The sequence below is a fragment of the Rhipicephalus microplus genome, chromosome 1 (genome assembly GCF_043290135.1).
Source record: "Rhipicephalus microplus isolate Deutch F79 chromosome 1, USDA_Rmic, whole genome shotgun sequence".
Taxonomy (NCBI): domain Eukaryota; kingdom Metazoa; phylum Arthropoda; class Arachnida; order Ixodida; family Ixodidae; genus Rhipicephalus; species Rhipicephalus microplus.
Window position 1 is genome coordinate 226,090,997 of NC_134700.1, and position 21,142 is coordinate 226,112,138.

The 21,142-nt window shown below is 49.3% G+C and overlaps 1 protein-coding gene across 7 annotated transcripts in view; it reads right to left on the reverse strand.

Moving 5' to 3' along the window:
- ctrip (E3 ubiquitin-protein ligase ctrip) overlaps positions 1-21,142 on the reverse strand; it is a 125,897-nt gene that overhangs the window by 72,554 nt on the left and 32,201 nt on the right. For 6 of the 7 annotated variants that reach the window (XM_037412410.2, XM_037412408.2, XM_037412406.2 and 3 more), the window contains exons 10-13: positions 18,237-18,633; positions 4,959-5,023; positions 4,791-4,870; positions 4,258-4,414 (exon numbers count right to left, since the gene is read on the reverse strand). In XM_037412410.2, coding sequence (XP_037268307.2) covers positions 4,258-4,414; positions 4,791-4,870; positions 4,959-5,023; positions 18,237-18,633 — 699 coding nt within the window. The remainder of the gene's footprint in view (positions 1-4,257; positions 4,415-4,790; positions 4,871-4,958; positions 5,024-18,236; positions 18,634-21,142) is intronic. The other variant, XM_037412414.2, reaches the window with a different exon arrangement.

Sequence of the window (21,142 nt, forward strand, 5' to 3'; positions counted from 1 at the left end):
ATTTGTCATTCTTTGGAGAAATGTGGTACCTACTACACACCTGTAAGGCATCTATCATGTGTACTTTGTAGGTGCTACAACCGAATACTGGGCTGCCACACAGAGAGACCAGGTTTGAATACCATTATATCCTGTGTATTTTATACTTCCCTTTATTCTTCTTTTTTGCACGATGGCAATTGCAGGCAGTGGCAGCGGACATGGCAGCGGGCCAAGCAATGAATGTGATAGCAACAACTTGGAATGTAAACGCTCAGAACGGCAAGCAGATCGAAACGTGCAGCTACAGCGTCAAAATCAGCCCTTTTTGAGATCTCATAGCAGCTTTTGCTGTAGAATGCTATCTTTAACAAAAAGCAAACATATTTGATTGCACGTGGACCCTTGCAAAGGGGCTCCCCATGACAAAAATGGGAATTGTTATGAGCGTGCTGTGACCCATCGATTGAAGGGCTCTCACTGGCTGGACTCCAAGCAAGACTATCTGGGTGAGTGCCTCAGAACCTCCTGTGTAGAGCTCTCTCCCTAGCAGGCGTCCCTCGCACAGACACTGAGTGCATCCATAAAGGACACTGGGCGCGTCCCTCAGAGACGCTAGATGCATCTGAACCGCGGAGCTGCGCCCTCCTTCTCAACCGTCTATGCGCGTATAAAAAACCAGCGCATCTAGCATTGGCTGCTTCCTCGTCTACATTTTGTACATATGTCATAAATTAAATTATCTTTTTTCCCTCTGGCTTTTGCCTTTGTTATAAATTAAATGTTTTTTTTTTTTCCTCTGGCTGCTTTTGCCTTGCCACTGCCTGGATGCTCCCTGCCCAGTCCATTGGCCCTCGCATCGCACTACCCAAGAGATCCTGGGCCTCTCGTAACAGAATCTAACTGGATCAGCCTGACCGCGGGTGCACAGACCTTGTGGTTTCAAGAAAGAGCTACAGTACTTCGTTTCATACGTCAGATGCAATGCTGTGGGAGCTATGCGACATGTTTGGGCAGCAAAATGTATAACTCTACGTGTCTTACGCTAGGATTAGCGTGGCCTGTGCGATGGGCTCCAAATGCGCACTTGCCACAAATAATCGCAGAAGCTACGATACGAAGACACAGACGCTCTATGAACCAGAACAACCTATTGACAACAATATAAATAACTGGCTTTGTTTATCTCAGACACAAAGAATCTAGATTTATTACTCGATCTAAAAACGAAAAGAAGAAACACATAACAAGTAGTAAAATCATTGAACTATGTCTTCACGCGAGCGCATCTCGTGCGAGAAGTCTTGCTAGACTCCATAGCATTGCACCTGATGAATGAAATAGAGTATAGGCTCAACCAAAACCAAAATTTGAGAGTTATTAAAGACTCAGCGAAACTGCTTTTGATCTTGTGGGGATCCAAGGCGGGCCAGCGACAATTTTGCAGGCATTTTCGCCGCACTGTTGCTTTCTTTTCTTCTCCCGTGCTCTGATGACGGCGCGAGGCGACAGCAGGTGCGGCGCGTGTTCTCGGTGCTCGCGATCCACAACACTCAACTCCGCAGCAATAAACTGCTTTTGTTTCGGCAAAGTGGTACACACTGAACTCGATCCCGCACAACGATTGAGGTGGCAGCCATCAGGGCCTCAGCGCTCCATATGCCATAGAGTTTACATAGAGCGTATGCCATAGAGTTTACTAAGTATACATTAGAAGGAACTCCAACACCAGTGTCTATTGGAGCTGCAACGCAAGACGCTTCAGCGAGCATTAGAATGACGGGTAGAACATGGATTTGTCTAGTCTTCGTACTTCTGGCTTCATTTGTGTTTGTTTATGTTCGCGTGGCTACGGAGCTTTTTTGTTACAAAACAAAAATCAGCAATGTTCAGCTGTTGCGCTTCACCACCATAACATTTTAGGCTTACCATTTCAAATTAAGTAACGCAGTTCAAAAGAGTTCGTTCCTTCCTTCGAAGCAAAACCAAAACACAACAATAAAGGAAACCACTAGTGTGATTCACCACCCGCAAGTACGAGGACTAGGCAAATCCGTCTACTACCCATCATTCCCATGGTTTTTGAACGATCGCAGCGCCAGAGTCCCCTCTAGTTAACTTTAGCAAACTCTATGCACTACGCCACACATATAGGCAATATGTCATGTTGGTGTGCTTTTCCGTAACCACCACATCACCTTCGTTCTTTGTCATTGGTTACCAGAAAAAACACTACCACAATTGCGCGGAAGTCGGAATAATTGATCGGCCGACTCCGTGCTTTTACAGCGGTGCAAGTGTGTGCAAATGCAGCAGCACAAGTGTAAAAGGCGACCGTCGCGTAATATCCGCTCACGATGCGTCCTGTCAGCATTACTTTTGGTTCCGAAACCACCTCGTGGTGCAACAATGGCACAAATTACACACTTTTGGAGCAGTATGCCACAGTGATTTCTAGTTGCCGTAATTGGCACAGGCTTCTCCCCACTGAATACTGCTATTTCATTATTCTGCATCACAAGCAAATGTCGAGCTTGCGAATAAATGTTGCTTGGTCTGGTTTTGCAACACAATATGATCACTCTGGGCAGATTTTTGCAAGTAACTATGAAAGCCAGGGGGCCCACAGTTAAAATTAACTGTTGTGGATACCCACCCATCCGAATCATCCAAAGTTTTCTCCCATAGAAATACAAAGTGCTGTGCTGGGACCAAGCCATCAGTTTATATTAACGGTAACTTCAAATTCACCAAGTTTGAATTTACAAGCTTTTACCGTCTTAAAATTTTCAAGTCGATTGTTTCGAGAAGTCATAAAATCAGGTTTAAGACCCTTTGTTGTAACATAATGCGGGAATTTCTTACCAAGAAAATGTGTCCAGAAATCGCCACAGCATGCAATTGGATAACGAACCAAAAGTATGCATGCAGCATTTGCAGCAGCCCTACTGCACAGTAAATCGTCACTGGCTCACTGCTAGACATACATTGTGAGGGTGCTATCACCTTCTGTAAAGTCGTTTGTGCCTCGCAGACACACGTGTCTTGCGGATAAGCTGCATTTAGGGTTAACAACTGTTGAGCGATAGGTGGCGCAGCGCTCACACGCGATCTAAAGTTACTATATATGCTACCTTTAGGTAGCAGAGTTGCGCCAAGGTACACCATCTTGGGTTCAAATGTCTTGCAGGAAAGCCACTCACCACCCGCGTAGGAGCAACATTCACGCTTCAGAGTGCTACATAATCTCTCAATATTGAGGGATTATGGTACTAGCGCTGTTTTATAAAGTACGAGTGAAACTTGGTTGCTCCAGTCACACCTAGAAGCCTTGATTTGATGCTTACGTTCTTGGTATGTAATAATAAAACAAAGTGCGCATCTCGTTGAACCAATGACACACATATTTATGGTTGGTTACACTAGCTTTGTTTGCTTTTTTTTTGCACCTTTGAATGCAACCGAACCACTTAGGAATGAAATTTTTTCATCATGTTGTACTCATTCATTAAATGTGTGAGTTGTATCGCCTTCCAACTGAATTGAGCTGAAAACAGCGATTGAGAGTGCCCATGCGAAGTCCATATTACGCACAACTCTATTGCGCTCGTATTACAATCGCGGCTCACGACAGCTGGTGTGAAACAACAGTCGATGTCAGCCACTCTTGATCTGCCCGGAATCATCGTAGCGTTGGCTTCTCCGCAGTGCATTTGAACCACTTATGGCCATGTGATGGCACTCTGCGAACAGGGGTGCTGAAGTCCTGTAGGCGGAACGAACGGCGCCCGGAAAACAGTGGCGCAATTGTGCTACCTAAAGGTAGCATATACAATAACTGTAACACGATCTTCACCATAGTCATCTTTATCATTATGGTTAGCACAGTAGTACCAGCTGTGACGCCTGACGGCGAGGCCAAGTGGCCGGACTTGGGGAGTTTTTTCGGCTCGTGGTGGCTGGCACGGATGGTCGTCTCCTAGCAGGGCCTCGTGCGCCGTCTCCCTTGGGTCCCTAGCAGTGAGTCGTGACGTCGCCTTAGTGTTATCTTGCATTCTCATGTTCATTCAGTGTACTGAAATACTGTACAAGGTAGATTTAGCGTATTGATCAATAGTGATGTATTTGATTCGGGTGACAACATCGTCGATGTAAAAGCATTTTAATAAAAGTTTTGTTTCGTTTAGTTCCACTGTGTCTAATGTCTCCGTTCACTTTGAGAGCATGGTGCCTCATATCAGGATCCCACAAATTTTAGACCAATATCATGACACTTGCCTCAATGATTTTGCAGTCGATGGAAGAGTACGGATGCCAAAGCCCTCTGTCATCTCTCCACTTCCACAGTACCGCATCAGTTTGGTGGGCATTTGGCTTCACTAGGAGCGAGTCGACCACGAAGATGCCATCTTGGGGTAGCACTGGCATTAGCTCCCTGCAAAGGCAGCGCACCCAATTTCATCCAATACTAGCTTTTTAAGAAACACAGGAGAACACGACTTTTGACTTAGAATTAACTGAAACATAAAAGTACATGTTGTGCGTAAAGAATGTTTCAAATATTTGTACATCTGCAAGCACATGCAGCAGCTCTGCTTAGTAATTTGTCTACTGATGTAGTTGCAGGAATGCAACCATAGAATAAGGCAACACAATTAAAATAACTCGAGAGTAAGTCCAGCAAATGGTTCAACAAAAGGTAGCACAGCTAAACACGAGGAAAACATTTTTTTCTAAAACAGCAGCTGCAATTGTGCAAAGGGCTGCACAGGACACCTTACAAAGAGGAATCAAGGCAGTCTATCACTTACGCTATCAGCGATGTGATCTCGTACAGCTCTTGAGGACTCCTTGGAACAAGCTGAATCATTGGAGGCAGAAATACATAGAACTGCTTCAGTTGAAAAGAAGTGCATTTCACACTTTTTTTAGGCTGCTGTTCACTAGGACCAACACAAAATGATGGATGTAAAGATTACCTCTATATCATCTCCTAGAGGATCAGAGTTACCCATGAGAAGAAACCGCAGCGTCTCGGCAATATCTGCAAATGGCACAACAAGAGAACAATTCTTGGAATTCAACTAGCAGAGATCACCAACACATGATAGATAAAAAAAAAAAAGTTTCAAGGTTCGCCTTTTGCTGTCATGCCTAAGCCACAACAGAGACTGCAGCTCGTTTGACATGCACTTGTACTGCAGCGGTGCAATGAGTGTTGCTTGAACTGCTGTGAAAGACTATTTAGAATTGCTATCATAAATGGCAGCACAGTATACTTGTTTTTATGACAATAGGTGTTCTAAAAACTAATCTCAAATTTAAATGAAGGATCTAGAAGGATCGTGGAGTGAGAGAATTAGTTAAAATGCATGGTACCTGAGCAGTGCAAAAACAATACCCAGAGAGTACACAAACAGCGCCCCTTTCATTTTTTTTAGTCCTGTCTATATTGAGCTGTTGTTCAAGTACTAAGCGTGCAAAGCAGTCTGCAAGCTAAACCATAGTGCACTCTTCTCTGGCACAGTGAACTTGCTCAATATACACACACCAGACTTTTGTACCACTAACAGAAGTACTGGCATTCTTTTCACAAGCTGAGCCCGTCGGCCACGCAATTCGTTGCTTGCGACAAAGCATGTTGAGGCTTCTTTGTTTTCCCATGTCTCCAGGTATGATGTTCTTGCCATTGAAGTTCAGATTTGTCAAATACATCAGGCGTTGTCAGCAGAATTAGGCCAAGCCACGATTTTGAGAAGTAATCTTGATTGCAATTTGCATGGCCTCAGTGCCCGATGGTGCAAAGTACGCATGTCACGCTCTATCGCGAGTAAACAGAGCTGTTCTATGATGGTTTTCGTCACAAGGTCTAAAGTACCGATAAGCAGAACCTTTAATCGCAAATTGATCTGAGATGTGCTTCTGCTATGATTGCGATGAGTCTCACGCAATATCGTAATCAGAAAATTGAGATTCTACTTGCAGTTTCCAATTTTAATGATAATTATTTTCTAAATAATCACCAACCTGTGAACAGAAATGAGAATGTGTCTCTAAATAGCACGATTTTTCACAGTCGTGGCAGCGTACCGCGCAAGCAGCAGACGACGCTTTCCTGCAGCAAGGAATGTATCAATAGTGAGGCGTGCTGGAGCAACTCGGTGGACACAGCCAATTGGAAGGCTTTGATTGATTGATATGTGGGGTTTAACGTCCCAAAACCACCATATGATTATGAGAGACGCCGTAGTGGAGGGCTCCGGAAATTTTGACCACCTGGGTTCTTTAACGTGCACCCAAATCTGAGCACACGGGCTTACAACATTTCCGCCTCCATCGGAAATGCAGCCGCCACAGCCCCAATTGGAAGGCTGGAAACATCTTCAAACATTTGGCTTTTGTACTCTTGTTTCCGAGTGGAGGAGCTAGCTGAAGCGCTGGAATTCGAACACTAAAACGTTTACATAAGATGGCAGCACCCGGTTTTGCCATTACAGAGCTGTAATTTTTTGAAAAATGACGTTACTTTTTTTTTGCAATTTCCACAATGATGTTCACCCCGTCAGCAGGTGCAATAATTTATTTACAGCACATTTGGGCAGTTTTCAGTGAATATATTCTTACAAGGAAACGTATATTTGTAGATATTTACGACGTTTACACGCGACAACAATGCCTGGCACACTGACGGGCTGGGACCAGTCTCTATCCACTTCGTAGTCTTTTCTTTCAGGCCGGGACCCTCTACCGCTTTATGCCCCAATCCCACTACTGCCTTGTGGCACTACCCCGCGGCGTTAAAGCTCCGACCCGGCGCTTGTCACGAAAGGGGAGTGTTGGGTGACACATAAGGCTTCAGTCTTACGACGTGCACAACAGTGGATGGTGGTGGCATTGAGTGCGTTTCGTCGACGACTCGCTGTATCTCGTAGGTGAGGTTGGTGATCTTGCGCAGGACTTTGTATGGTCCGTCATAGCGAAATAAAAGTTTTTCTGAGAGGCCGATGTGACGACATGGGGTCCACAAGAGTACGAGAGAACCTGGTGCATACTGTCACGTCGCTCCAGGGGATGTCGACAAGGTCTATTGATGTCCGAGCAACAGGGCTCTAACCAAGCGCGCCGGTTGGGCTTGTCTCCTAGAGCGGGGGTTCACGCGCACTTCTTTCTTCTTCGTGGTGTGTGCCTTCACCTTGGCATACGACCCTCTACTAGAAGCAGGTGGCAATATTCCTCCTCAACAAAAAAAAGAAAGAGCATCGTCCCGATGCTGTAAAGTTATTGAAAAAAAAAAACCAAAACAAAGTAGGTTAAACAATGAAAAAGGGCACCAATAATCAAATGTTCGACGCGATAAGTTCACCAATGATGAGGCAATCGTCGGAGCACAAATAAAAAAATAACACAGGAAAAGTGGTCTTTTAGGAAGGCGCAAAATAGGGCTTCATGCGCACCACGTGAACTATGTCAGAGGTCGGTTGTTTTCGTTGTGCCCATCGTGACGACGTAGCGTCCGGAACCACTTCGTAGTTTACGTCGCTCACGCGGCGTATTACTTTATACGGACCGAAGTATCTGCTGAGCAACTTTTCGGAGAGGCCACGGCGCCGAACAGGGGTCCAAACCCAAACTTGGTCTCCCGGACTGTAAGATACGTCATTGTGACGCTTATTGTAACGTCGTGCATCGACCTGTTGCTGCTGACCAATGTGTAGCCGGGCGAGCTGGCGAGTTTCCTCGGCACGCTCTGCAAATTCTTCTGCGTCAGTTGTTAATCGATCAGCGCCTTCATAAGGAAGCATCGCATCCAGCATCGTCTGAACTTCGCGGCCGTAGAGAAGGCGAAACGGTGTAAATAGGGTTGTTTTTTGAACGGCGGTGTTATAAGCGAACGTCACATAAGGCAAAATGCGATCCCATGTTTTGTGTTGGACGTCGATGTACATGGAGATCATGTTTGTGACTGTCTTATTTAGTCGCTCGGTTAAGCCGTTGCTCTGCGGATGGTAAGCAGTCGTCGTTCGATGCCTAGTGTTACTTAGCCGAAAAACTTCATCAATAAGTTGTGCAGTGAACGCTGTTCCTCTGTCGGTTATCACTGTAGATGGAGCACCGTGGCGCAGAACAATGTGGCACATGAAGAACTGTGCTACCTCAGAAGCCGTGGCTCGTGGTATCGCCTGTGTCTCAGCATAGCGGGTCAAATAGTCAGTTGCAACAATGACCCATTTGTTGCCGTCGGACGATAAAGGAAATGGGCCGAGAATGTCCATGCCGACTTGGTCAAATGGCTTGTGGGGTGGATCAATTGGCTGAAGTAATCCAGCCGGCTTGCTTGGTGGCGACTTTCGACGCTGGCATTCACGACAGCTTTTAACGTACTGCTTCACGCTTGCTGAAAGTCCGGGCCAGTAGTACGCCTCACTTACTCTGGCGAGCGTTCGCGAGTAACCTAGATGACCAGATGTGGGTTAATCATGGCACGCGGAGAGGACTTCGTCCCGCATGTCCTTCGGAACGACGAGGAGGTAAGCGCGGCTCGTAGAACGGGCGTTTTTTTTATACAGGACATTACCTCGGAGGCAGAAAGACGTCATGACACGAAATAGATGGCGAGGTATAACGGCGCTATGACCCTCCAGATAGTCGATGAGCGGTCGAATCTCTTCATCCTCTCGCTGGCGTCTGCTCAAGTCAGATGAGCTAAGGGCGCCCAGGAAACCATCATCGTCGTCTTCTTCTTGATTGACTAAAGGTATGGGTGCACGCGACAGCGTATCAGCGTCTTCATGCTTCCGTCCAGACTTATATACGATGGTAACGTCAAATTCCTGTAGACGCAAGCTCCATCGGGCCAGTCGTCCAGAGGGATCACGAATGTTTACCAACCAGCAGAGGGCATGGTGGTCCGTCACCACTTTAAATGGACGACCATAGAGGTACGGGCGAAACTTCGTGATCGCCCACACTACTGCGAGACACTCTTTTTCTGTGGTCGTGTAATTCACCTCGGTACGGGACAGTGAGCGGCTGGCATAGGCAATGACTCGTTCTTTGCCGTGTTGATGCTGGACGAGCACTGCGCCGAGGCCGATGTTACTGGCGTCAGTGTGCACCTCTGTGTCAGCATCATCGTCAAAATGCGCAAGAACAGGGGCTGACTGCATCCGCTGTCGTAGCTCGGCAAAAGCAGCCTGTTGTTCGGTAGCCCATACAAACGGTGTGTCGTCGCGTGTAAGGCGAGTCAAGGGTTCCGCTATCTTCGAAAACGCTCTAATAAATCGTCGATAGTAGGCGCACAAGCCCAGAAAGCGTCGAACAGCCTTTTTGTCTGTAGGATGCGGAAACGCGGCTACAGCGGCAAGTTTGTCGGGGTCGGGTCGAACTCCTTTCGCGTTGATTACATGGCCAAGGAATTTGAGCTCTTCATAACCAAAGTGACACTTCTGCGGTTTGAGTGTAAGATCTGCTGATTGAATAGCCTGTAGCACACTCCTGAGGCGATGAAGATGTTGCTGGAAGGTTTCAGAAAAAACGACAACATCATCAAGGTATACGAGACAAGTTTGCCACTTCAGACCAGTAAGCACAGTATCCATCATTCGCTGGAAGGTTGCGGGCGCTGAGCACAAACCAAAAGGAAGGACTCGAAATTCATACAGGCCATCAGTGGTAACAAAGGCCGTTTTCTCGCGATCTCGCTCGTCAACCTCGATCTGCCAGTACCCGCTTTTTAAATCCAAAGAGGAAAAATAGTGGGCGCGGCGTAATCTGTCTAACGAGTCGTCGATGCGTGGCAGCGGGTACACGTCCTTTTTAGTCACGCTGTTCAGCTTCCGGTAATCGACGCAAAAACGTAGCGTTCCGTCTTTCTTCTTGACTAGGACGACCGGAGAGGACCACGCACTGTTGGAAGGCTCGATGATGCCGTCGTCAAGCATTTCTCGAACTTGCGTACGAATGGCTTCTCGTTCCTTCGCTGACACACGGTAAGGCTGTTGGTGTACTGGGCGAGCGTCGTCGTAAGTGATGATTCTGTGCCTAGTGATCGAAGTCTGGCGCACCTTAGAGGAAGCAGCGAAGCATGACTTGAATTCAAGCAAGAGTTTTCGCAGTGCTGTCTGGTTCTCTGGTGTGAGGTTAGAATTAATGTCGATATTGTTTAGAGACGTATCGGCGGCCTCCACTGCGTCCGACGAGAAGCAGATGGGAACGGTACTAATTCATCTGCAAACGCTAACGAAGTGTCACGAAAAAGGTGTCGGTGTTCGTTGCTGAAATTTGTAACGAGCAGTTGAGATCGGCCATCACGTAGCTGTATGATACTCCTAGCCACACAAACACCTTGAGACAGGAAGTGTTCAAAATTACTTTCTGCAATCGCTTCACTATTTCGCAATCCACAGCATGTGACGTCGACAATAACACTGGCTCTTGGAGGAAGCGTTATACTTTCAGCAGAAACACGAAGAATGTCGGCACGTTGTTGGTCGTCCTGCTTGTCGATTGCTCGGTCGGCTGAGAAGGTGATGCGATTCTCTTGAAGGTCAATGACAGCTCCATACTCCTGCAGGAAGTCAACACCAAGAATAACGTCGCGTGAACATTCACGGAGCACAAGGAAACTTGCTACAAAAGTATAACCGCAGACCCGAACTCTGCTCGTGCAGGTTCCAAGCGGAGAGACGGTGTGGCCACCAGCCGTTCGAATCACAGAGCCATGCCAGGGCGTGATTACCTTCTTTAGTAGTCTGGTCATTTTCCCGCTTAGTATAGAATAGTCAGCCCCGGTATCAACTAAAGCACCTACTGCATAGCCGTCTATCAGCACCGGTATATCCAGAGAAAGCCGCACATATCGCTCAGTCGAATCCACACCCTTTATTGTTAGCGTCGATCGGAGGTCTTCAGCACGTTGACTGCCAGCGACCTCGCCTCCAAGGGTCGCTTGCGTTAGTTTTCCCGGCGGGGACTGGGGGACCGTGCGCCAGCATGGCGCTGTGGCGAAGATGAAAAGCGCCTCGGCGACGGTGAGCGCGGCTGCCGTCCAGAAGGCGGTGGCATGCGCTGTTGAGCCAGGTAGTCCTCAATGTCCCGGGGTCGCTGGCCATACCGAGGAGGCGCTGAATATACTGAAAAGCCGCGCAGCCCGAGGCGCCGGTATGGACACTGGCGGTACAAATGGTCCGCTTCACCGCAGTGGAAGCACAAAGGCCGGCGATCAGGAGTGCGCCAAACATCAGATTTCCGAGGCGAAGCACGTCTGTCGTCAAGGTAGTGCGCTGGTTGTTCCGCAAGATGCACAGGGTTGGCGTAAACGAGGGGTGGGGGCGCGCGTGTGTTCTCGTAGTACCGTAGAGGCTGCGCCAACTGAAGTGAAACTGTAGGAGGTGCCTGAACAAACAGCGGGGAAGAGGAAGCTGGGCGCTTCAAGGCTTCCGCATAAGTCGCACGGTGGTAGTCAGCCGGGGCCGGTGCGGCGTTATCCAGACTCACAGGGTCACGCAGGGCATGATGCAGCTCGTCCTTGACGATACTTGCAATAGAACTCACCGTAGGTAGTGGTGGTGTGGCAGCCTTTTGCAGCTCCTCGCGTACTATAGAGCGGATGAGGTCGCGCAGACACTCGGTGTTGTTCCCAAAAGTCGTGGGAACTTGAGCAGTGGACGTGCTCACTTGCCGGTCATACAGGGTGGATCGATGCTGAAGCATCTTTTCCATCGTGACGGCTTCAGACAAAAACTCGGCGACCGTGCTCGGAGGGCTCCGTACAAGGCTAGCGAAAAGCTGCTCCTTAACTCCTCGCATCAGGTGACGCAACTTCTTTTCCTCTGTCATACCTGGATCAGCCCGTCGGAACAGGCGCGTCATATCTTCCACATATGTCATGACAGTTTCGTTGGGCATCTGGATGCGGGCCTGGATCGCTCGCTCCGCTCGTTCGTGGCGATCAGCACTTCTGTAAGTGTCCAACAGCCGGCGGCGGAATTCGGGCCACGATGTCATCTGTTCCTCGTGATTCATGTACCAGGTACGTGCTCCATCCTCCAAATAGAAGTACACACGCCGTAGTTTCGCCGCGTCGTTCCAGTCGTTCAAAGCAGCCACGCGTTCGAAGTCGACCAACCAGTCCTCGACGTCTTCGAGCTCTCGAGCTCGGTGCCATGAAACGGTGTCGGAACCTGTGGACTTTCGAGGGTGTACCGAGTCACCGGGGGGTTTCCCGTTCCTGTTAAAGTGGTTTGAACGGACGTGCTCATCATACTGGTGTGAACTGTGGGGTCAGCTTCGGGTGGCAATCCCCTGATCCTGCGGCTTGTCCGATGAACGGGAGTGTGGACTCGCACTGGGCTTGTGGTGCTGCTTCCAGGAGGGGTTTGAAACATCCGTGAGGGGCTACCCAGCACCTCCACCAATTGTCACGTCGCTACAGGGGATGTCGACAAGGTCTATTGATGTCCGAGCAACAGGGCTCTAACCAAGCGCGCCGGTTGGGCTTGTCTCCTAGAGCGGGGGTTCACGCGCACTTCTTTCTTCTTCGTGGTGTGTGCCTTCACCTTGGCATACGACCCACTACTAGAAGCAGGTGGCAATACGAAACTTCGCGGTGGTGACGATCGTATTGTTCTTACCGAGAGGCTTGAGAAAGTATGAGTCGTTCTCGGGCAATCTGTCGTGCTGCGTCGGCTCGCTCTATGGCATCGCAGACGTATGTGACAGGGGAGTTTGAACCAGCGGGAAGGAGTGTATCAAGAGGCAGAGAGGGTTCACGTCCATAAAGAAGGTAGAACGCGGAATAGCCTGCGGTGTCATGTCTGGAGGAGTTGTAAGCGAAGGTGACGTAGGGTAACGTTGCGTCCCAGTCATGGTGGTCTGGAGAAACATACATTGACAACATGTCGGTGATAGTGCGATTGAGGCGCTCTGTAAGTCCATTAGTTTGTGGATGGTATGCCGTTGTGAACTTGTGGTTCGTGGAACAGGAACATACGAGATCCTGGACGACGCGAGATAAAAAGTATCGGCCTTGGTCAGTAACGAGCTGTCGAGGAGCGCCGTGATGCAATATGATGTCATGCAGTAGAAAGTCTGCAACATCGGTAGCGCAGCTGGTTGGAAGAGCGCGGGTGATCGCGTAGCGTGTCGCGTAGTCTGTCGCCACGGCAACCCATTTGTTCCCGGATGCAGAAGTGGGAAATGGCCCGAGAAGGTCGAGCCCTACGTGGTAGAATGGTTCAGCAGGGATCTCAATAGGGTTAAGAAGGCCAGCTGGAAGCGATGTTGGTCGTTTTCGACGTTGACAAAGGTTGCAGCTGGTGACATACTTTTGCACAGAGCGATATAGGCGTGGCCAGAAAAAACGGCGCCGGACGCGATCATAAGTGCGGGTGACTCCCAGGTGACCAGCGGCAGGTTCATCGTGAAGCTGTTGAAGATCATCTACACGCAAATGGGAAGGCACAACGAGAAGGCGGTCAGGACCATTAGGGCGCATGTTGTGGCGGTAGAGAACACCTTTATGAAGGAAATACAAGTTCAGAGAAGTGGGTGGAGTAGCGGAACTCAGGCTTTCTATGATGGGAAGTAAATCCGAGTCGCTGCGTTGCTCAGAAGCGATATCAAGAAAGTCTGATATTGATAAGACGCAAGCCTTCGTAGCTCTCTCTGTGGCGTCTGGTGGATCGACTGGATACCGTGACAAACAGTCGGCGTCTTGATGGAGGTGACCAGATTTATACACGACCGAGAAGGTGTATTCTTGGAGGCGGAGAGACCAACGACCGAGACGTCCTGTGGGATCCTTGAGCGAGGAAAGCCAGCAGAGTGCATGATGATCAGTTACAACAGTAAAACTGCGACCAAACAGGTACGGGCGAAATTTAGCGACAGCCCAAACAAGAGCAAGACACTCTCTTTCTGTGATGGAATAGTTCCTCTCGGCAGGGGATAAAAGGCGGCTGGCGTAGGCGATGACACAGTCACATCCATGCTGACGCTGAGCTAAAACAGCACCAATTCCGTGGCCACTCACGTCAGTACGAACTTCTGTCGGGGCAGTCTGATCGAAGTGGGCTAATATTGGCGTGGTCGTCAGGGCTGCAATGAGCGCCGAAAATGCAGCATTTTGAGGCGAATTCCAAGTAAATGGGACGTCTTTTTTAAGAAGCTCGGCGAGAGGACGCGCAATATCGGCGAAATTCCGGATGAAGCGGCGAAAATGGGAGCACAAACCAAGGAAGCTCCGGACATCCTTAGGAGAAGAGGGCACGGGAAATTGAGTCGCTGCGCGAATTTTGTCCGGATCGGGCTGTACCCCAGATGCGTTAACGAGGTGACCAAGTACAGTTATTTCACGACGGCCGAAACAGCATTTGGAGGAGTTCAGCTGGAGACCAGCGTCGCGGAATACTTGGAGAACACTGGACAATCGCTCAAGAATGCTTGCGAACGTCGGTGAAAAAACAATTATATCATCTAAGTAGCATAAGCAAGTGGACCATTTGAAGCCACGCAGAAGGGAATCCTTCATGCGCTCAAAGGTGGCCGGCGCATTACAAAGCCCAAACGGCATTACTTTAAATTGGTATAGCCCATCGGGGGTTATAAATGCTGTTTTTCTCGGTCCCGTGGGTCAACAGCGATCTGCCAATAACCAGATCAAAGGTCAATGGACGAGAAAAACTTTGCGCCATGAAGGCAGTCAAGGGCGTCATCTATTCTTGGTAAGGGGTAAACGTCCTTCTTAGTGACCTTGTTGAGATGTCTATAGTCGACGCAAAACCGCCATGTGTTGTCCTTCTTGACAAGCACGACCGGGGATGCCCACGGACTAAATGAGTGTTCGACGACGCCTTTGGCGAGCATTTTCTCGACCTCTTACTGGATGACAGAGCGTTCGGCAGCGGAGATGCGGTAAGGGCGGCGATGAATTGGGTTGGCATCGACGGTGTTGATGTGATGCGTCACAACTGATGTCTGGCCTAAAGGGCGGTTGTCAAAATCGAATATGTCCGCATAGGATGTCAACAGACGGTGGAGGTCTAGTGCTGCGGAGGGCGAAAGATCTGGCGCTATCATTTCGGCAATGTCAATGCTTGACAGATTGGGCGCAGTGAGCAAGTTCACGTGCGGAGTAGGTTGCTGAGCCGACAGTTCAGAAATATCACACTCTTGCAACGACGACATGACGCCTAGTTTAATACCAGCAGGCAGCACGTGCGCGGAGAAACCAATGTTCAAAAGAGACAGATGGGTCTGGTTGTCGCGTACTCTCACCACGGTGTGCGGGACAGCAATGGAGTGCTTTAGCACAACGTCGGTAATAGGTGAAACGACATATTCACCATCGAGCACAGGCGGATCACACACGAGCTGCACGTAGGTCGCGGCTTGCGGCGAAAGATGCAGGAACTCGGTGGCACAAAGGCGACTTTGAGCATCACGGGCAACAGTGGCGTCAAAAGGCAGTTCCAACTGAAGAAGACCTGTCGAGCAGTCGATAAGGGCGGAGTGCGCAGAGAGAAAGTCGAGACCAAGAATCACGTCATGTGGGCACTGCTCAAGTACGGTGAACAATATGTTGGTCTGGCGCCCAGCAATACACACGCGAGAGGTGCACATGCCGAGAACGGTAGATGTGCTCCCATCGGCAAGCATTACTGCACACTTAATAGGAGGCGTGATCACTTTTCGCAGTTTAATACAGAGAGCGGCGCTCATGACTGAAATTTGTGCGCCAGTGTCTATGAGGGTTGTAACAATAACGTCATCCACCAAAAGTTCCAAAATATTGCGGCGTGTAGGAATCGTCAACAGAGGATTTGCAGAACGGGTCGTTAATGCAGCGTCACCTCCGGGAGCTGCATGGTCTAGTTTCCCGAGGTTGAGGGCCCAGGTCGTGCAGGGGACCTGGATCGAGTACCCATCGGCGAGAGAAATCGGCGGCCTTGGGGTGATGGTGACCGGCTGAACTTTCGGCCCTGAACGTTAGTAGGAGCAGGCTGTGGATCGTACGGAGTAGAAAACCGGCGAGAATTGCCTTCAAAGCGACGCCATGTCCCAGTGTTCCAAGATGAATTGGATGTCCAACGATTGCGACAGTAGCGTGCAATGTGGCCAGCGCGAGAGCAGTGAAAGCAGATCTGTCTATCATCCGACGTTCTCCATTCAGCAGGGTTCCGGTAGCAGGAAGGGTTGCGTGAAGGGTACACCGGAATCTGGTTAACAGAAGCTGAGCTCTCGGTAGTGCGAACAGCGCAAACAGATGCGATGCTGAGATTTGCTATTTTTTGGCGAAGAACGGCTTGGATGAGGGAGACGGTGGATGCGTTGTCTTGAGGACCGTCGGAGGCGATGGCTGCAGGATCCATTGCTTCGAGTTCGCGGCGAACGATTCGAGTGACATTTTCGGACGATGTAGCTTGCGTGAACTTGGGGCTGTCTTCGCAGGTCGAAGTGGCTGTTGTATTAGGCAGACGTGCAAACTGGCGGGTTATGCGACGGTTCTTGGCGTGCTCGAAGCGCTGACATTCCTTCACAACCGCGTTGACGGTGGCGCAATCTTTAACGATCAACAGATTGAAAGCGTCATCGGCAATTCCCTTTAATATGTGAGCGGTTTTGTCAGTTTCGCTCATGTTCTCGTCCACCTTTCGTCAGAGGCCCAATACGTCCTGTATGTAAGATACATACGATTCCGTCGATGTCTGCACCCGACAGTCCAGGTCTTTCCTCGCGGCCTGCTGTCGCCCAAATGGCCTGCTGAACAACTCGACAAGCTTCAGTTTGCAAACGTCCCAGCTGGTCAATTCCGACTCGTGTGTCTCATACCAGGTGAGTGCCGTATCCCGCAAGCCCACAAGTAAAATACAACGTTGGCCAGCATCAACGTAGGGTCCCATCTATAGTATTCGCTCACGCGCTCGTACAATGCAACCCAATCTTCAACATTCACCTTGTCCTTTCCTGTGCCCGAGAAGGTTCTGGGGTCTCGTGGAGGCAGGAGAATCAGAGGAGGCAGCTGCTGCTGCTGCTGCTGCTGCTGCGGCTGCTGTTGCTCTTGTGGGTGGGCTTGTTCAGCCATTGCAGGAAAATGAAGGTGGCGACCACTCCGAAGTTCCGTGTTGGTTTGCCGGGAAAGCCAGGTAGGCATACCCCGCACCTCCACCAATAATCTTACAAGGAAACGTATATTTGTAGATATTTACGACGTATACACGCGACGACAATGCCTGGCACACTGCCGGGCTGGGACCAGTCTCTATCCACTTCGTAGTCTTTTCTTTCAGGCCGGGACCCTCTACCGCTTTATGCCTCAATCCCACTACTGCCTTGTGGCAATATTTTGGAATGGAATGGAAAAAGGGCTACATAAAGTGAAAATTTGGCTGAAAAAATTTGATTTTTCATGCACTCTCATTCGTCTGGCATCCACAAAAGCCATGCCCGAAAAACGAGCAACCTCTCTCCCACCAGCACTTAAACTGGTGCTAAATTGTAGCGTTTTCGACACCACTGGTTATATCAAGCCATGTAAATAAACCAGCTTCAGCCTCCGCCTTTTCTCATTCTTGATAACACATCTAGAGAACCCAAGTTAGCCGCACCCCTCCACAGCTTCATCAACCTAGACACCTCATAAAAATATGGTTAGAAATCCTTGCAACATTTTCTTTGTATTGCTATTTGGACTTGAAGTATTCAAAAAACATTTGAGAAATATTCAAGAATTATTCGAATTCTTCTCACACTAAAAATTTTGCTAGTCGCGCAGTTCTAGTAAAAAAGTCTCTCTTTAGGGGCTGTGAATGAGCGTGCCTACGCTGCTGCAAAAGTCCAAGCAGGCAGCAAAAAGCATGTACAACCCAAGGCTACCTCCTCTGGTACCTTCTCTCCCTCCCACATTAGCAAGACTCTGCCGTCACGGCCTCTTCCTGTTGCACCTGCGAAGACCAGTTTTCCACCTTTCTAACTTCCATGTGGCATGCATTGCTGCTGTAGACAATCTTCCACCGATCACTCAACCAGTCAGTACTTTGTAAAAGGCCTACTTCGTAAAAGACCAACTTGGTGAGAAAGCTCAAGCAAGCATTCACAGAAGCCAGTCAGAAAAACCAAAAAAGTTTGCAAATCGGCTTCACTTTAAAACTGCACAAGCCGTGGTTTTCGTTGTAAGCGAACTAAAGATTAACCTTGGTCAAGGACCCTCCATCACCCCGCCTTAAGATCAATCTCACTGCAAGCAGAGAGCTGCTTACTGTTGTTCAGCAACTGCACTGCAAGATGCGGGCAGGCGGCACAGAGAACAGCCAACATGCGGACCACCATCACAAATGTGGCTGATGACACTGGAGGCGGTGAGAGGGCAAGGAGGCCCTGGGCGGCTGGTAGCAGCCCTTGGCCAGCAACTTCTTGGAGAAGGGGCCCGTGAGCCGCCAAACAGTCTACCAAACGTGCGAGGGCCAAGCAGGCCGACTCGACCGACTTGCGGTCGCCATGCGAGAGGCGGCCACTCAACAGCGCCACAGAGTCCCCCACCAGCGGGAACTCGTCTGCTGTGAGGCTCTGGCAGCAGTTGGCAGCCACTGTCAGTGCGGCCCGCTGAGCACTCATGGAGAAGAAGTCCAGGTATGTGAGGCAGGCAGACACTCCACGCTGCATTCGCCAAACCGAAAAAACATGGCACTCATTTCACCCTCAAGCACATGTCGATTAGACACATTCCAACACTGGCAAAATGAGCCTCCTTTAAATTAACTTGAAATACAGCTAGTAAAGTGAATACTTGATTATACATCCCGCAGTTTTGCAATGACCCGCACTTCACAACCAATTGGTTTAGTCCCAGCAAACCCAATAAAAAATGATGTATTAAAGCCTCAGTTATACGACTCAGTCTTACTCAGAACAGACGGGTATTCTGAGCGTATGTATCCGCATGCAACAAAAATCATATCTCTGCATTCAAGTACAGTCAAACACGGTTATATTGAACCCACATATATCGCAAGTTATCCCCTTGAAGTTCCTTTGCAGAAGTATAGAAATTCGCACGTCTATATCAAACAGTATTTTTACCCGCCTTCGGATATATCGAATGCCGCGCATGCTGAAAGGTGCGCTGCGGACTCCTTGAATTATCTACTTCTCGTGTAGCTATGGCCAGCATCAAGTAGTGCTAGACCCTTGAATTTGCGATGACGTTGAAGGCGTGTTGAGGCGGGCGAGGAATGTTAGACCATCGCGGACGACTTCGGGATACCATGGAGCACTCCTTGTTGAAAAACAAGGCAGATATCAAGGCAAAGGCGGCGGGCGGAGCAATGAAAGTTGGGAGCCTGTCATTTGCGTGCTTCTGCCCACGGGAATGTAGAAAAACTGGAAGACCGCGAAGCTTCGCCTTTACGAGTTGAATGCGATAGAGAAATTCGGCCCCTAGTCCACCCTTCAACCACTAAGTGCGTACTTATTCACATGTTTCATTACATACACACACACGCACGCAAACAATACATTGGACTAGCACACGCTATTATCGCCAAATGGGCTTGTTTTCGTCGTGACACCTGTCGAACAAAATGCGTTAAAGGGGCCCTGAAACACTTTTTAAGGGGAGATGCGAGTGGAAAAATCGCGTTTTTTGCGAAATTTCTCGTATTTCTGATTTTTATTGCATTGTAATCTTCAAACCTTCTTTCATCTGTGAAAATTTCAAAACTAAATTCGAACCGCAAAATGCAAAAAAATGTGTATAAAGGCATCGCGGTGGCTCAAAATTTCGTGAATTTGCGCCGATATTGGCCATCTTTGACTGCGCGCTGCTCCCCGTCGCAGTGCCGCCCGCCATCGCGATCGGTTGGGAAAGTTGCGTCCGGCCTTCTTCTTACAGCTCCAACGACCGCCAGTTTCGTACGTGGGCAAAAAAAATAAAAACGAGGCCTTTTTATCACGTGGTTTGAGCGGTTTGAAACGCGCGGCACCCTAAGCCGCATCGTCATTGGCTACCGAGTCATTGTCAGCTGTGTTGGTGGCGGCCATCAGCATTTGGTCCGTCTGCTTTTCCGCGCGTCTACGCATATTTCCGCGATGACAAGCCCGAAAAAGTGCAACGTGAGATCGCAGAAGTTTCGAACGAAGCACAAGTTCAAGGGAAGGCGGCGTAAAGCGCCCCAAACAACGGCGACGAACGAGAACGCGCCTACGTGTGCTAGGCCTGACGGCGGCATCGACGAGTGTGCGAGAGACAGTGGCTGCGATGAAGGGATTGACGCTGCGCTTTCTTTCGTCAGTGCTTCGGAAAAGAAGCTCGGCTTCTTCGAAAAAGACGAAAGACAGCGCGATGAGGTTTGTGCAACGACAGTTTTGTGCGACACCCTCTTGCTGACGGCACTTGTGGCAGGTGCGGCATGCCCTGCTTGCGATATTCAAAAACTTGCCGTTCGGGAGCCGGCAGAAAAGCGCGAGGGACTTTTGTCGCTCCTCGAACTTCATTGCGAAAACAGCGAATGCTCAGCGACTGTTCTTTCGTGCTCCTATACGTCACTGCGTGTTACGGCGGACGGCAGCAGCCGAGTGAGCCAACGGTACGACAGTGGGAGCTCCCGAGATAGTTTCGCTGTAAATGTGAAGGCGGTGGTGGCTGCACGCGCTGTCGGCATTGGGCATGAGCAATTGTCGAGATTTTGCTCCATTATTGGACTCCCAAAACCAATGCATTATTGAGGATTTTTTTCGATAGCAAAGAAGGTGCACACCGCTGCCATGACAGATGTGAGTGAAAACTTGCGCCAATCCAGAGAGTTGACGAAAAAAGTAGCAGGCGAAACTGATGTGGCTGTTATGTTCGACGGCACTTGGCAGAAGAGGGGCCACAAAAGCCACAACGGAATTGGCGCAATTACCTCCTTAGATACTGGCCTCTGCTTAGACTTCGAGGTCATATCAAATTACTGCCTGACATGCAGTAGGCACAAGGATATGGGCCCAGACGAGGAAGTGTGGCAGGCATTCCATGGCCCAGTCTGTGAAAAAAATGCAGACTGTTCCTCCCATGCCATGGAAACGGAGGCTGCAATGCGCATTTGGCAGAGAACATTGACTTATGACACCCCACTGCATTTCATGACATTCTTGAGTGACGGTGACAGCAAAGCATATAGTGGAG